This window comes from Saccopteryx bilineata, chromosome 2 (genome assembly GCF_036850765.1).
Source record: "Saccopteryx bilineata isolate mSacBil1 chromosome 2, mSacBil1_pri_phased_curated, whole genome shotgun sequence".
Lineage (NCBI taxonomy): Eukaryota > Metazoa > Chordata > Mammalia > Chiroptera > Emballonuridae > Saccopteryx > Saccopteryx bilineata.
The window spans coordinates 52,160,085-52,178,287 of NC_089491.1; the positions used below are offsets into that span (position 1 = coordinate 52,160,085).

The window sequence follows — 18,203 nt, forward strand, 5'->3', positions numbered from 1 at the left end:
AAATTTTTAGTTGTTTAGGGAAGAACAGAATTACGGCAGTAGGACAATGGAAAAGTATAGGTCCACCCCCACCCCTAAGATGGGAGATATAACATTTGAAAGTAGGATTATGGTCCAATTGACAAAGGAGAAGGAACATTGCTGGGAATAAATGACTAAATGACTGACAAGGAATGGGACATTTTGAGCACCTTTCACAAATGGGGTTCATTACCTGAACTACAAAACAAACAAACAAACACACTCCCACCCCACAACCCACTGATAAGAGAAATTATTTTTTTTTTTCATTTCTGCTAAGGATGGTACTTCATTTCATTAGCACCATTCATTCACATGCACAAGGAAGAAGTTAACTTATTACATACAGTAGATGACTTGGGTTTCCAAGTGGTTCCCCAAAATGGAATGTGCATCAGAATCACCCAGAGGACTTGTGAAAGCACACACTGCTCAGTCCCAATGGTTAGTAGTTTTGAGGTAAGGTCAAGATTTTGTATTTCTAACAAGTTCCTGGGTGATGCTGATATTGTCATTCCAGGTACCCCACTTTGTGACCTACTTCCTGAGGGTATTAGGGCTATCTAGCATCTCTCCCAGAAAACCAAATGCTGAAGCCTAGTTAATATCAACATATGGGTAGAGTTTCTATAGCAAGGGTCCCCAAACTATGGCCCACGGCCGCATGCAGCCCCCTGAGGCCATTTATCCGGCCCCCGCCGCACTTCCGGAAGGGGCACCTCTTTCATTGGTGGTCAGTGAGAGGCGCATAGTTCCCATTGAAATACTGGTCAGTTGGTTGATTTAAATTTACTTGTTCTTTATTTTAAATATTGTATTTGTTCCCGTTTTGTTTTTTTACTTTAAAATAAGATATGTGCAGTGTGCATAGGGATTTGTTCATAGTTTTTTTTATAGTCTGGCCCTCCAATGGTCTGAGGGACAGTGAACTGGCTCCCTGTGTAAAAAGTTTGGGGACCCCTGTAATCTATAGGCATGATTCACAAGTACTCTTCCCTCATGCCAACATCTTTTCATATACCACACATATTTTGCTTCTCTTATTAGGATATTTTAAGAAGACATAGTTCTAATTAACTTATGGATATATTAGCCCACACTCTTCAAGCGTAAGTTGTTCTAGATATTTTCTTTTTTGGATGCCCTTACTCAAGGAGTTACATTCTCTGTACTGTTAGTAAAGAATAAGGATTTGATTGAGCTGAGATACAAAATCATATTTAGGCCTGACCAGGCAGTGACGCAGATTGGGACATGGAGGACCCAGATTCAAAACCCCAAGGTCACCGGCTTGAGTGTGGGCTCATCCCACTTGAGCGCAGACTGACCAGCTTGAGCGTGAGGTGGGGTGGCTTGAGCGTGGGATCATAGCCATGACCTCATGGTTGCTGGCTTGAGCCCAAGGTTGCTGGCTTGAGCAAGGGGTCACTCACTCTGCTGGAGTGCCCCGGTCAACGCACATAGGAGAAAGTAGTCAATGAACAATTAAGGTGCCACAACAAAGAATTTACACTTCTCATCTCTCTCCCTTCCTGCCTGTCTGTCCCTATCTGTCCCTCTGTCTCTCTCTGTCTCTGTCATTAAAAACAAAACAAAAAATCATATTTAGTTAAAAGGTTGAAAATAGTAAATGCACTGAAGCTTCTAGTTAATTTATTTTAATCTATTTTACTGAATCTTTAACGGTTAAAGTACATTTAATGTATCAAGCATGCTTCCCAAAATAAGATGCTTAGAATAAATTTTGGGGGGGAAGTAAAAATAATATCTTACACATGCATTTTATTACATTTTAGCTAATGAAATCTTTACAACTGTCCTGTTGACACAATAGTATTATTTGCATTTTAGAGCTGAAAAAAAAAAAAAACTTAAGTCTGAGAAAAGAACTCACCCAAAGTCACAAGGACTCTATCCCAAGTATTTGGAATCTCTTTTTATTATATATGTATCTATTGGTTATTGTTGTCTATAAGACATACAGTACTTACTTCAACTAATTTCTCAAAGCAAGCATCAGCCTCCAAATAAATGAGGTGGCTAAGGGAGTAAATCATTTCAGGTATTTATCTATATATCACAAATGAACAGTGGGCCATTTTTATCCTCTTTGCCTTTTGCAAATCAGCTGTCTAAACTCTGCTCTCTCAAAACTCATTAAAATATCATGCATAGAAAAAAGAAATATGTGGGGTTTGGAAGGAAAGTTAACATCTGGCCCATAACCCTTTTTCCCTATTCTTGCTGAGAAATGACCTTCTTCAGTCATGTCTATCAAACATTTTCCCGGAGTGTGGAGATCTTATTAATATGGAAAAGATACTTTATTTTCTATTCATGCCTCAGCACCCCACCCTTTAAAAAACTTTTTATTATTAGAGCTAACCAGGCATGCACAGATGGAAGAATGGCATTGAGTGGCAAAGAGCAACTTCCAATTTGTTAACATGAAGCAGCAATCACGACACCCTTCTTTTTGGTTCTTTCAAAGATGACCTTGGGAACTTAAGGGTGCACCTTGTCTTCTGGCATAACACCATAAAGTGAAGCCTGTTGAAGCTATTATTGGGATGTGTGATAGAAGTTTAATTGCTTTAGAATGCCTGAGGCTAGCAAAATGTGAACATGTGTAAAGAGTATGAGTTGAGATTCTAAGAAAAAGAAAAGTCTGGCTCTACTTATTTCACAGAAGATGGATCCAGATGGATTCTGCAGAGCCGTCGCCTGCATGTAACTGTACCCTGCTAGATGCAGTGGCTTAGGAAGTCATGCGTAGAACTAGGGCAGGATTAACTTTCAGGATCTCTTTTTGAATCTTTGGGTCTGGTTTATATTATAGACACTGGCACCAACATCAAGATCTCTCTGGAGAGAAAAACGGGTGGGCTAAGGCACTGTTAGGAAAATTGTACTTTGAAAAGATGTAATCATGAGGTCCCTTTGTCTCTTGTTTATTTGGGTTATCTTATTGCTCCTGAACCATTTAGAAAGCTACAGCTGTGCCCATTTCCCACAGTCTCAGTGTGGTCACAGCAAGTTACAGCCCTCTGTCTGTGATGGGGGACCGAGAGCTGGTGCTATGGTCTGTGCTAGGAACGTGGATGTCAGAGTCCAGACTGATATGCACATACTTATTTCAGTAACAGTTTCTCCTATGCACCTCAACGATGGATGTCAGAGTCCAGACTGATATGCACATACTTATTTCAGTAACAGTTTCTCCTATGCACCTCAACCATGGATGTCAGAGCCCAGACTGATATGCACATACTTATTTCAGTAACAGTTTCTCCTATGCACCTCAACCATGGATGTCAGAGTCCAAACTGATATGCACATACTTATTTCAGTAACAGTTTCTCCTATGCACCTCAACCACATTTTCCACTTTTACATCTTTTTGTAAAAGACTGTTGTCCCAGCCCGACGATCTATCCACTGCACCGTCACCTGGTAAGGCCCCTTTTACATCTAAAGCCCTTTTCCTTGGAGGAAAAGGTGGTCTGTTGGGAGTGCCTTCACAAGACAGCTTGATGATTACCACGGGAGCATAAAATAAAACCTTCTCGTGACTGCCACACATCTGTGCTTCATGCATCCTTTACATGTCAATAGTTATAAGGCCTCTTCACCCCACATATAAGTCTTCTACTAGCTCCCAGTGAAGTAATTGTATATTAGACTTCTTGAAGCAGCTCCAATAATTTTTGGTCACAAAAAAAAGAGAGAATGTAAAAGAATAATAGATGGGTGCTCAGCATTCACTTAAATTCTAAGGTTTTACTTTAAATTCTGTCTAGAGAGCTGGCGGTAAAGATAATGATGAAATCATCACAGAGAATGGACAACTCTGACTCTGATAACACTAAGCTACTTTGCTAACAAAGCTGATGTGTAGGTCAAGGTTGAAGTAATAGGTAAAATGAACAAAACTGTCTCTCAACAGACACCTTTTAAAGTATGCCTATACGTTTGGTAATTGCAGAAGAAATTACAACAGAATTCCGTGCAACAGGGCTACTCAGGCGGAACCTACGTGATTTAAAGATAGGTACCACTTTCTTTAAGGCAGCCATCAGCCCACTGGGAGGCACATGGCTTGGTGAGTGGACCCCAGGCTTGATTTCTGTGCAACCAAGTACGGCAGCCCTACCGCACAGTCCCAGATATTTCTTGCATTTTTAAGCATCTTTTCCAATTCTTTCATCATATGTACCTGGAATTCAGTGTGTGTATGGGGGGGGGTGTAGGCTTCTAAGATGAACAATATTGAACCCTAGAACAAAGCAGGACACATATCTTTTGCCTTGACTCTGAAGATACTTCTGAGGGTAAAAGATGAAAAGAAGCAAATGACTTCCAGACAAAATCATCTCAAACAGTATATTAAGGAAGAATACACATTGTAGCCTCTGGAGGGTTCAAAAAAGCAATGCAGCTTCCTAGTACTAAAGACGATTCTAAGTTTGCTTCATGGCCAAAAAGAAGACTATCTATGCAAACCTTAACCAAGAGAAAAAGCAATTCACAAACTGGACATGCTTTTGTCACACTAGCGGCAACAGTGTTATAGCAACTCAAGAGGTTCACCGGAATTATGTTACTTGTTTCTTTAAATCTCTGCAAAGTCACGCGGCAAATACAGAGGCCGCAACGGTATATGAAAAATAATTCAAATATTGGAAGTTAAGTGTCTTGCTGAAGGTCATTATGAACAATAACAACAAGCAAAAGGACTTTGGTCAAAGGAAATTTGTGAAGCCTTCTCAAAGAACAATTTCTGGCCTGACATTTTTCAAGAAGCAATATTTTCACCACATCCTTTGCCCTGGGTTTATTAAAAAGCCATTTCAAAAAGCATTTATTTCTCTTCTTTGAAAAACAAAAGAATTTAGCAAAGGTGATAATATATCCCAACTCTCTAACTCTCCTGATTTATAGAAGGAGGCCAAGAGATGACAAAAAGTTTTGCTGAATGTCACAGTCCTTGAGTCAGAAATACGCAATCACAAACCAAGAGAATATAGAATGATCACTGCAAGAGAATTTTCATCCATTTTAGCAAAACGATTTCTGATAGACATGTCATTTGGTAGGACATATTATAGGACTACTGGATTTACACCATCAGTTAAAAAAAGAAACTCTTTCTGGCATCAGACAAGCAAGTAGAATCAACTTGCTTTAAAGTCATTACTACAATCCAGCTCACTTTCTCCAAACCAGTAGAGTGGCTCTCCAAAATGTTTTTCAGATCAAAAGAGAGCTCCTAAGTCTAGGATTCAAGTAGCTTTGCTGTCAGTTCTTTTAAATTACTTTCCTCATCACACTATACCGGCACCTTATTGCACACTGGGCCCTCTTCTCCCTTTTCCTGACCATTGCCTTTACCATAGCTGTCTGTCCAGTTTTAATACCTAATCCTCCAAGAAACACAAATAAACAAAATAATGCATCTGTTTAAACTGAGTAATCACTCTAGAAACTATTTCAGACAAGCTTCGGTTCCCAATTGTAAATCTGAAACATCTTCCACCTGCTTATATTTATGTTTCAGACCTAGGTTATGTATGTGACATTAATGTAATTCATTAATGATTTTCAGGTTATGTTTTTTTTCCCCATACCTCTGAGCCCACTTATTGTTTATTGAAATCTACACAGGGTTTTTTGTTTTTTTCTTTTAAGTGAGAGGAGGGTAGATAGTGAGACTCCTGTATGTGCCCTGACTGGGATCCAACTGACAACCCGTTTAGGGCCGATGCTCAAATCAACTGAGCTATCCCTAGTGCCTGGGGCTGATACTTGGACCAACCTAGCCATTGGCTTCGAGAAGGGGAGAGGGAGAAGGGAGAGACGGAAGGAGAAAAGGAGGGGGAGAGAAGCAGATGATTGCTTCTCATCTGTGTCCTGACTGGAGATCAAATGAGGACATCCATACGCCAGGCCAATGCTCTATCCATTGAGCCAATCAGCCAGGGCCTTATAAAAAACAGAGAATACAACTAATCAGATTCATTGACTAATCTCATTGACAAATGAAAACTATAACCCAAATTAGATAAAAGAGACCACAAAAATGAGACTAGAAGTGTCCTAAGAAGTGTGAGAATATAAAGTAGTAAACCTCATATCTGAAAGTAATAGGGAACTAGATTTATTTGTAAGCTACACACAGCATGTTAATGGCCACACCTCTGTGCACATCTAAACATACACTATGCTCCATTTTTATCACACAAAAATCTTAACAGAATATTGACTGTTTATTCATTCATACTAAATGTTGTATGAGAAAGATGCATGGCATGTGAATGGTAATTTTACCTGAGTGCATGCTATGAATGAAGAACTGTGCTAAATTCTATATATGATCCTGTTTTTCTCATTCTTCCCTCTACACCACCCTGGCTACAGTGCCCTCCTACCTTTTCTGTGATCAAGTCCTTGTATATGCCACATGCCTGGCCTGTGCCCCTTGCTCCTCAGGTCTCTCTTAATTAGAAGGCCCTTTTCTGATTGTCTAATGTTTAAAAAGTTCTAATTTGTCATGATAGGTATTTGTACATGAATATTCATACCAGTTTTACAACAACTACAAACTGCAAACAGTAAAACCATCCATAAAAAAGTATATACATAAATTGTGGTACAGTCCAACAGTGAAATACTACTTAGTAATAATAAGACATAAACTCCTCATAAACTTAATAACATGGATAAACCTTAAAAATATTATATGGAGACAAAGGAACCAGTTTCAAATGATTCTACTTATCGAAAAGTCTACAAAAGACAACCCAATCTATAGTGATAGAAAGTATATCTGCTTGCATAGGGTGGGTTGGGGGCTAAGGGATGAGAAAGAAATATAAAAGAACTTTTTGGGGTGATAGAAATGTTCTCTAGGCCCTGGCCGGTTGGCTCAGTGGTAGAGCGTCAGCCTGGCGTGCAGAAGTCCCAGGTTCAATTCCCAGCCAAGGCACACAGGAGAGGTGCCCATCTGCTTCTCTACCCCTCCCCCCCTCCTTCCTCTCTGTCTCTCTCTTCCCCTCCCGCAGCAAGGCTCCATTGGAGCAAAGATGGCCCGGGCACTGGGGATGGCTCTGTGGCCTCTGCCTCAGGCGCTAGAATGGCTCTGGACACAGCAGAGTGACACCCCAGAGGGGCAGAGCATCGCCCCCTGGTGGGCATGCCGGGTGGATCCCGGTCAGGTGCATGCGGGAGTTTGTCTGACTGCCTCCCCGTTTCCAGCTTCAGAAAAAATGAAAAAAAAAAACCAAAAACAAAAAGAAAGTAATGTTCTCTACCTTGACTATGGTGATGGTCACATGAATGTAGACATCTGTACCCTGAAAATGGTGCTTTTCATTATATGTAAATTTACTCCAATAAAGTTGATTAAGAATACATGTAGATTACCAGATAAATTTGTTCTGAAAGCTGGGAATCAATACTAAGGGTCTGACTTTGGAGCCCAGGCTCTGAGATACAATGCTAAGTTTTTGTTTTAAATAAAGCAAAACCTCAAATAAGAAAAAGGATTGTTAAACATTGAAAAGTCTCGCCTGACCAGGTAGTGGTATGGTGGATAGAGCATTGGTCTGGGGTGCTGAGGACTCAAGTTCGAAACATGAAGGTCACTGGCTTGAGTGCGGAATCACAGATATGATCCCAATGTCTCTGGCTTGAGCTCAAAGGTCGCTGGCTTGAGCAAAGGGTCACTGGCTCAGCTGGAGCCCCCAGGTCAAGATACATATGAGAAAGCAATCAATGAACAACTAAAAGTGCTGCAACTATGAGTTGATGCTTCTCATCTCTCTCCCTTCCTGTCTCTCTGCTCCTGTCTGTCCCTGCCCATCTTGCTAAAAGAAAAAAAAAATCAAAAAGTTTTTTGTAAGAGAATGAGTATGTGCATATGTGTGTGTGTAAGAGAGCGTGTATATTTTTTAAGACTGCCTTGGTTTAAATCCTTTCTTGAGTATCTTATTTTAGAACTGAAATCACATTCCAGTTATCAGTAATTCAAAGATATCCACTTAAATTTCTTGATAGTCATAACATACTTTTGACCTGAAAACAAGACTGCTCCCTCATTGATCACCCGCTGTAATCGCTGGGTTTAGGGCTTGATAATTTTATCTTTGCCTGAAATATCAATTATAACCACAAAGTATCAAGATTTGTTACCATTAAGAAGAGCCAGACTCCTGCTAAAAGAATTTATAAAACACCTAGGAAGTCCAGACTCATTAAAATTTGTAAAATTGAGTGTCATCAGGTGATAAAACAAAAGAGACATCAATTTTCTGTTAAGTGAACATCCATTTTCATATTGTTAAAAATAATATTTTATAGCCACAGCTTTTAAATTGTATACAAATGACTAGAAAGTTGACAGAACGTTGACAACTGTAATCAGTTCAGATATCTACCAATATAAGCACTGTTGTGTTTGACATATGATTATATTCACTGATATGTGATTATGAGATAAAAATGTGTGAAGACAGATCAGTGATAATTTTATCGCGAAGTCCTTAATACATTTTCTCTAGACCACTAGATGTAATTTAATTATCTTCAACCACAAAACAGCACTCTAGCTCACAACATTGTTCTGCATTTTTATCCTCATTTCAATGAGGAGAAAGCTGTAGTGGATGAAAATATACTTTTAAGACTATGTTTGGTGTCTTCCATTTCCAAATTCCACTTCTCATTCAACTCAGCCTTCTCATTATGTTTGGTATTAGTTACTCACATTCTAAAAACCAAGTACAAAAACTTTCATTGGCTTCCTCGAAGGCCAAAGAAAATATTACATAATAACAGGCTACCTACTAGAATTTAAAGGTTCTTAAAACTGTAGTAAAACCATAAAACTACTTCAAACAATTTTCTTCATTATATACATATCTGGTATAGAGGTAATAGTCCAACAGTGCCACAGTCATTTTAATTGTGTTTTGAAGATGGATTTTAAGTGTGAAACCACATGGAAACTTATGTATGAACTTATGTACTTAGGGATGAAAAAATACAACAAAATAAAACAAAACACCACAAAGTGTAACAAACCTAACACTATCATTAAAAGGCCAGCATGAAGGAAACATTTCTCATGTGCAGAAAATATTTTTAAACCTTACGTCTTTGAAGTCATGAGACGCATACTAACGGGACAAGCGGGTATTTTGGATACAAGATTCTAGATTAAGCAACGAGCAAGTTGTTTGCCACCAGGGGTTCTTTGTTACTGTTCCCACATAGATGTTTAAGTGAATCATCCGCCAGACAGAAGAGTAAAGAAAAATCTCTAAATTATGTGTGATTCACATCCTTTTTTTTTTTTTTTTTTTTTTTGTGAATTGAGCAAGAAGTTCATATATACAATGGTCAAATATAAAAAGGAAAGTTTTTAAGATAAAACATAGTAAATGAATATAAGTTCAAAGAGCACAATGTTATAAGACAAAATCTTTTGGAAAATCAGGTGGCATTTCCAGTGAGCACATTATATTAGGTAGACCCAAATGCATTCACAGCCCTGTTTCATTTTCTTTGCATTATATGAGAGAAGTAGGTGCTTATTTCTGCAAATGAGATTGGAACTGGCACGAAGCATCTGATTCTCTATCATCTCTGACAATGACCAGAAGGAGTAACATTTCACTTTGACCTTTCTTCAAAAACAGTGTGCAGATTAGAAATTAAAGTGCATTATTTAGCTTTAATCATAGCTACCAACATCATACCAATACTCTAGGTAGCAAAGATGAAATATTATTTGTACAGTGAAATAATAATATAAAGCTCAGCTTTACCTTTTTCAATGGTAACACATCAGATATCACTTTATACACTCAAACCACATTTCAATATCTTTTAGTGTCAATTCAACACATGGCATGCTCAATGGTGTCAGCACTTCTAATTCTTTTTAACAAGTATTACAAAATGAAAGCAAGACAGGTAGGTATTAAAAATACATAGGAACATCTTAAAATTACCAGCCCTACCGGTGGAAATAAAATGATGGCAATTAAAAGTAATAAAGGTTATTAAACGTTAAGGCCACGGAGGCTAAGAAGTCATGTTAGACTGTCAATTGTTTTCCCCATGGTGGGAAATCAGTTAGAAATTAAAAAAAAAATCTAGTAGTTTAGTTGTGGTCAAAGAAAGAGTCAGTCGGGATGGGGAGGTTTCAGCAACATGCTGGTAGAAAAAAAGAGACTTACATAGTCTGGGAGGGCAGTGAAATGGAAGGCGTGGTAACCTCGCTCACTTAGTTGTCATTTTTGATTTTCAATGACATTTTTTTCATTCTTTCGCCTAGTAAAGATGACAGAAGGTCCTAATTTATTATCTGATGTCTATTCCTGTTCCTAGATTTAAGAGTGTTTAACTTTACAGTCACATAATCCAAATACAGACACGTTGAAAAAAAAAGAAAAACAAAACTAAAGCACCGATGTTGCATGCATTCAATTATAATTATCACTGTACCCACAACCTGGGGGAAGGAGTCAGCTCGCACAGCCCGGGCCATGAGGGAGAAGAGGGGTGGTGGGTTTGCAGGGTCCTCAGATTACAGCAGTAAAAAGAAGGGAGTAGATTTACAACAGATAGCCAAGTTCTTCCTGAGATAATGTGAGCTATGTATTCGAGAAGAAGGCTGAATTCAAGTCCTCAGCATGGCTCCACATAACCAATAGATACAAAGACAGCTGGTCAAAATGTACATCACACGCCATGACAGTCTCTGTATTAGACACCTTCTGCTGCTAAGGTTAGGATGTGTTCTACATGATGAGAAAACTATCATTGACACTTGATTACCATGACCTGGCAGGTCACTGGGGTGTGACTGAAGGGGAAGTAAGGGTGCAGTGTAAATGTGTTCTGGCATGTAAATCACACCATAGACAGATCAGATTAGGCAATGCCATGGGACCTCTGACATTTCCTTCCACTTCCACGTTTTGGGTGCACTTCAACATGGGTTGGGCTGGCACACTGAAAATGCTCAGTGAATGAATAAATGAGGAGACCACATAAATTAAATTCCATGATGAAAACCACCCAGATGGCAAAGCCCTCACCTCCACCGCGGAGTTGTACGTGTTAAGGAGCACAGGGGAGAATTGAAAATAAGAGAAAAGAAATAAACAGAAAAGACTGCTCATACAAGGAAAATGAAGGGATCAAAGGAGAAAGAAATAATACTGAAAAAAAAAATTAATGCCAAAGTCATTTCCTGGCATTGCAAATGTTGGTCAGCAGCAAAATACTGGAATTTGGAGTTTAGGTCTCTTGTGGCGACTATCACATCTGTTTGTCCGGTCTTGTAAAAATACTTCCTATTCTCGTACATAGTCTCAAGGACATTCTTCGATAGATGTGTGATATTTATTCCACTTATTTTCAAAGAAACCATATCTGGAGGAGGTTTAAAGTCAAAAGGTGTCTGAAATTTAGATAGGAGTATTCACAACATGAACAATCAAAATAATGTTTAGTCTGTTTCCATAAGTATGTATTCATGGGTCTATGTTTATTTTGAAAACCAAACCTTCAGAAGACATCTATAACAGGTGGTTATTATTATCATTTAAGGAGCAGCAGGAAAGGATCACCTTAGTTCAGTTAAAATGGTTAAAATTAAGGTACCATTAGTATACAAATGTTGATGAGTGGCTTCCACCATCAGGGCTTCCCTCAGTGTGAACTCATCTTGCTCTAGGATTATTCAGTGAGGGCTGCTGTAATATGGGCCCAGAAAAGGAGAAGGGCATTCTGTGCACCGGCTCATCAGTATGCAGCTGCAGGGTAATCCCACTCAGAGAAATACACAGATGAATTAGTAGAGAGCCACATTTGTCACATTTTCAAGCCTAGCCTCCTAGCCTGAATGAGAACCTGTCCATGCCAGTCAACAGGAAGCCAGCAGCTGCTTTGGGAGGAAATCTCTTCCATTTACAGGTCCATAACACAGGTGGGTAATGTGAGTAATCAAGTCTACATGGGGAGAGAGGCATCCACGGGACCTGATCACCTGGCTGTGTTCTCTGCCTGCCATGTACTACGTATGGGTATGTCTGAAGAAGTGAAAGAACTCTGTGTGAAATGGACTTGGCAGTGTTTGGTGAGAGTTTATTCATTAGGGTGTTACCTTCTCTAAAGTTATCAGTGATAAGTAAGACTCTCAAGTCAACTGATGGTGAGACCCCCAAACCAAAATGGTAGCTACACTGAGCTGCTTCTGCTTTACCTGGTGAGGATGAAAATCTGAGGTTGATACTGACATACTCATTGCAGCAGAGCACCTACCAAGCAATTTGTGAAATTATTCAAATAATTAAAAAAATATAATATAAAACATTCTTCAAACAAGTTAAACTGCTCAACATTAGGGCATAAAAGCAAGCCCCGGCAGCACAGGTGTTTTCAAATCTATTTCATGCACACATCCCACTCAGCATTAGGACAGCTGCGTGGGAAGAGAGAGAGCACCCACGGCCACACGCTTCTGTTTGGAGGCAACCGTTTTCTTCTAAGGAGAAATGTTTGGCCATGTGTTCCTGCTAAAGGAGGCCTGCAAAAGCCGGCTGACCTAGTTTAAAATATGAGCCCTCACTGAGCTCTCATTGCATGAGCCTCTTCCAAGAATTAGCTATTTTTTTGGGTTCGTTCAGTTCTTATTTCATAAAAAGTCAGCCCATCTTTCTCCAGTCCTAGTGACCTGCATTCTCTCCTTCCCCAATGCACATCACTTCTACTGCTAGCCTCTGCCTTAATCACTTTTATTTGTGGGACACTAGGGAGGGAATGGTAATGCTTAGAGTAGGAAAAAAAAATAACTCCTTTTTAAAAAAAAAATTCTTATTATGATCATGTTTAGATGAAATATGGGGCTTGCCATCAACAAAATTACAAAACAATTCCACTGGGAGTCCAGACCGTTCAGGGTAATTCATCTATGAAAAAGCGAACTTTAATTGTTACTCTTGGCAGCAATCTCAGAGAAGAGTGAAATATTATACTAAATATTGCCACGTGCAATAGTAAAATGCTCTTTCCTCCTTGCCAGAAGTAGTGTACAGCCCCCTTCAGAATCAGGTTTGGATCTGGTGATTTAGTCTAAATCCTCTGTTTCCCCCTTTCCAAAACCAACATAAGTTTTCAAAAGAGTTGCGTTTTTTATTAGAACCATTTGCTCTTTCCTAGTTGCCAAAAAGGAATCAGTAAAACTAAGACTTTTTATTTGGGCTAAAGTTGATTCCTCAGCTTCATGGAGGTCAATGTACTTAGTCTGTGAACCTTCTGCTAAGAAGTTCATTGCAGTGTTGAACCAGCCAAGGTTATGTTTTGGTCTCTTATTACAAACCCTCACCCCATCCCATCCTCTAGCCTCATGGATTTTATATAGTAAGAGCTGGGAGCATGTGGAAGCCAATCAAAATGAAACATACATATGGCAAAGCACATCTTGAATTTCTAGAACAATAGAAATTTTTAAGTATTCTTGATGTCACACATAACAACTGTCATTTTGGAATCAAGTGTCCTGATTTGGGCTTCAGAAAGTGTGATCCTAACAGATACAACTTTTTAGATTAAAAGCTCATTGAAACTGCTGCATTATATCATTTATAAGCATGGAAAGGTACTTGACAATACACAAAAGCATAGGGATATTCTTATTCTAAAAATGGAGGGAAATCTTCAGTGAAAATGTTAAGAACTATTTTATATGGCTCTGGTTTTCTGGTATATTTGTAGGTTCTGGCTAAGCATGAGACTATAATAAGCTATTTGCAAATAATTTTTAAAATTACACTTTACATTTCAATCATATATATTTGCATACATTAGGTATAATTCACTAAGGAAATATTAAAATCATATGTAAGATATCATATGTAGATATTATCAGTCAGCTTCTAAAATGTTTCAGTTGGGCAAGTTAGGCCCAGAAAAATTAAATGAATTTCCCAGGGTTATTCAGCATGTAACTAACAATTTGAAGACTAGAAGCTCAATTTTAAAGTAGATATTTTCTATGTTATGAGATGTTTTTCATCCATAAGGGTATATATGTAATAATACTAAGACTATTTGGGGGTAAATTTAAGTCTGCAGGTATGACAAAAAGTAATCTTTGTTGTAACTTAAATTAATGAATTAAAATTTAGGTCATCCGCCCTGGCCGGTTGGCTCAGCGGTAGAGCGTCGGCCTAGCGTGCGGAGGACCCGGGTTCGATTCCCGGCCAGGGCACACAGGAGAAGCGCCCATTTGCTTCTCCACCCCTCCGCTGCGCTTTCCTCTCTGTCTCTCTCTTCCCCTCCCGCAGCCAAGGCTCCATTGGGGCAGAGATGGCCCGGGCGCTGGGGATGGCTCTGTGGCCTCTACCTCAGGCGCTAGAGTGGCTCTGGTCGCAATATGGCGACGCCAGGATGGGCAGAGCATCGCCCCCTGGGGGGCAGAGCGTCGCCCCTGGTGGGCGTGCCAGGTGGATCCCGGTCGGGCGCATGCGGGAGTCTGTCTGACTGTCTCTCCCCGTTTCCAGCTTCAGAAAAATGAAAAAATGAAGGAAAAAAAAAAAAATTTAGGTCATCCGAAACCTGAGTCAATATGCTAAACTTGAGGACATCTGCTTTATCTAATTATTTTCTTTTTATTATAACATGTTATGAATGACAACAAACAAAAACAGCTACCATTAGAGAAAGACAGTTTGAGGAAACTATAATCTCTATCAGTCAGGGGAAAAACAGTCTGCAATATTATACATTATGCACAATTTCATAAAGACTGCATATTATAAAGCTTTATAAGAACTTTTAGTTTATATAAAGTAATGTCTTAGAAGTATGCCTATTTTTGTTTGTGGAAGCTGAAAAACAAATCAAAAACAAAACTAAAATGTATAGAAAGCATAGCCTAGCAACTTAGCCTAACAGTAAAATACTTGAGTAAAAACAAAATATACCAATTATTATTTAAGTGAAGGTAAATAACTGTAGAAGGTGAGGAGTTTTTAAATACATTGTTACAAACAGCACTCAGATAATCAATGATAGCAAATAAACTAATGAGGAGCCCCATAGGTCATAACACTTGGAAGTGGGTTACCTTTTAAAAAATTGACATATGATTGGGAAGCCAAGGACATCTCTGCCTTATATGTATTGTTTAATATTTTTTAAAAAAGAATCTGCCTTTTATTTATTAAAAGAATAAGCTCTTCATGTGGCAGCACTAAACTGAAAGTTTCTTTTGAAAGGGTTCTATTTCCTGCTCTCCATTTAAAATGGGGGGGAAAAATAAAAATATTTTGCCTGTGACAGAATATGAAAGAAGTTCTCACCCTTAAAACCAGCAGCATTGGTTTTCCAGTCATTAGCGTTCAAATGTCCTGCACGGGAAGTCCTGACAATAACATGCTGCACGTCTCTCCAGGTCAGAAACGGACTGGGGAAAGACAAGGTAAGAATCATTGTACCAAAAAAAAAAAAAAAAGATGGGGGAAGCAGAGTCACAAGCAAATTTAAAAAGCGAAAGCAAAATGGCAAAGTACTAAAAACAAAGGGTCAGCAATTTGGGTTGGGGATAAACAAATGCCAAATGCCGCTCTTGTTCTCAACATAGAGAAGTGACATTAGTCTGAGGAAGGCAGAAAATGTAACCTTAAATTTAATAGATAACATAAGATTAGCCAGCATAATTTAGTTTTTATGAAGGGTGAGAATTCCCAGTTTCCTCAACAAAATGGCTCCCAATTCTGGCCCTATAGTCCTTTGTGTAAAATCTTACCTCATCATCGAAAAATTACAATAAGCTAAAGTCAAGGCTGAAGACCTCTGGAACATGCCTCATTCAGATGTATAGCCAGGCAATTGATTTTGTAATTTAACAAAGAACATTGCAGTGTTCAACACTCTGCGTGTACATGTGGAATATGGAAAAATTATCAACTAAAACCAAATCCTCACTTTCAGTTTCTTAAAAAAAGAGAATATATACAGGGCCCAAGACTGGGTTCCAAAGCACAGAGAGTGATGGGATTATTGTGCATTTGCAATAAGTAGCTATAATATTAAATTATTGGGTATCTAATTTCTTGTGGCTGTTAGTTAGCCCTGAAGAGTACAAAGAAACTATCGAAGAGAAGATACTGTCATTGGAGAACTGCAATGCTAATTTATACACACAGAGAACAAATCCATGTACACAGACAGACTTCTGTTCATTTCCAAAGAATGTGTACATACTGGAAAGCATAAGACTCAGTGCAGGCATGATATTATAATCAGGACACTTACTCAGTTTACTCTTGAATGTGAGGTGTGACAATTTTTTACTTAACTAGGAAATACGACAATTACCATTCAACTTGTGCATTTATTTTCTTTCTTGTCCTTCATTTTAGAAGGATATTTGCAAAGGATAGGTCAGAACATTTGGGGAATGGAAGAAAATGACTCACAACCTTCCTTCATGTGTGTACAGACAGACACTGGCATCTCCCAGGCAGCAGGAGAGGCTGATATCTTAATGGTAGCTAATTTTATTTTCACGTACTTACTCTTTCAATCACAGTTGACATTCAATGTTTTATACTAGTTTCAGGTGTGTAGAAAAGTGGTTAGACAATGATAAAATTTACTTAGTGACCCCCCAATAATTCAATGATACCTAGTTTTCAATGCTTCACTTTATACCACATTTTCCCCATCAGGATCACCCCGTACATGTTTTTGTGGGTGTTAGCCTAATGAGTGGGAGCTTGATGATCAGATCCTGACTCCTTCATTTTCTAACTATGTGAAATTGACTTCTCAATGTCTCCTTACTTAAATGTGGGTGCTAATATCTACTTTACTTCATCTTACTCACAATCAAAGTAATGCCAACTACTTAACCTAGTTCCTGGTGCATAATAAGCCATGAGAGATGATGTCAGAGTATTGGCGGCATGAGAGATACTCCTGATCTCCCTCTTTAAAATTTTCACAAGTTGAACAACTATAATGCAGTGAAGAAACCCCAGTTGGGCTCACAGGTGCACCTGAAAGAGCCATGCACCAAATGGACTAAAGGTGGGACAGGTTAAAATGGGGGTGGAAAATAAAATGAATTCGTGGTGGGCTTTGGAAAAGAGAGGAGACAAACCTGGAGTGATTGGGTTTTCTTTTTCTTTGCTGGACTGCAGGGAGGAGGGAAGCTTGGGTTTTCTGAATTTTGTCTGAGAGGTACAAAGAGGGAAATTCGGAGTGACTGGGTCTCTTTCTGCCAGGGGTGGTGGTGAGATAGAAGGGAAGAGGGGGAGATAAACCAAACAAGCCAGTGCACGGGGTTACAGCCAGTGTTCCCATGGTCTGCTTGCAGCCTGCAACTTGGCAGAGACAGAGAAAACTAAAGTGCAGCCCCCCAGCCTTCTAGGTCCCAATTCCCTCATCTCACAGTGCTGAGAGTAGCAGGGACAAACCCCACAGCTAGCTCTCTAGAGCCACTCTCTCCCCTGAAGAACAGAGGTGCTCCATGTTGGGGCCCAAGGCCTGTTCACACATGGAGAGGAGTGCCCGAAAGCCTGAGATCACCATTGCTAGTGCTGAAAAACTGTAAAACTAAAGCCATAAAGCTCTCACACCCCACCCCACCCACCAACATGACTGCAGGACCATCTACATCATTGCAACAGCAACATCTCAGTAAAGGACAGGAACTTCACAGAGCTAAAACTTGTAATACAGCTACACCTACTGGAAGAAACCTCTCAAAACCAAAATTTATTTTTCCTTCCTTCCTCTCCTTTTATCCTTCTTATTCTTTTTTTCTTTTGAATTTCATTTACTTTAATTTTTATATATTTATATTTTATTCTTATTTTTTATGGGTGTTTTATTTTAGACTTTTTTGTTTGCTTTCTTCTTGTCATAATTTTTTTAACTTTTACATTTTTTATTGTATTTTTTATTTTTCAGTCTTTAGTTGTTTTGTTGGTTAGGGTTCTTAACAATACCACTCTCAAATGCCATCAAGGAAGAAGAAATAAAATAACATGGCTACACTAGACAGAGATGTAGTTCAGAAAGAAAGTGAAAAATATCCAGTAAAAAATCTCAAACCTTAGAGTTGAATGATAGAGAATTCAAAATTGAAGTTCTGAAAATAC

The 18,203-nt window shown here is 38.9% G+C and overlaps 1 protein-coding gene across 4 annotated transcripts in view; it reads right to left on the reverse strand.

The window, feature by feature from the left end:
- Positions 1-18,203, reverse strand: part of PCSK5 (proprotein convertase subtilisin/kexin type 5) — a 458,607-nt gene that overhangs the window by 205,643 nt on the left and 234,761 nt on the right. For all 4 annotated transcript variants that reach the window (XM_066257063.1, XM_066257062.1, XM_066257065.1 and 1 more), the window contains exon 10: positions 15,396-15,499. In XM_066257063.1, coding sequence (XP_066113160.1) covers positions 15,396-15,499 — 104 coding nt within the window. The remainder of the gene's footprint in view (positions 1-15,395; positions 15,500-18,203) is intronic.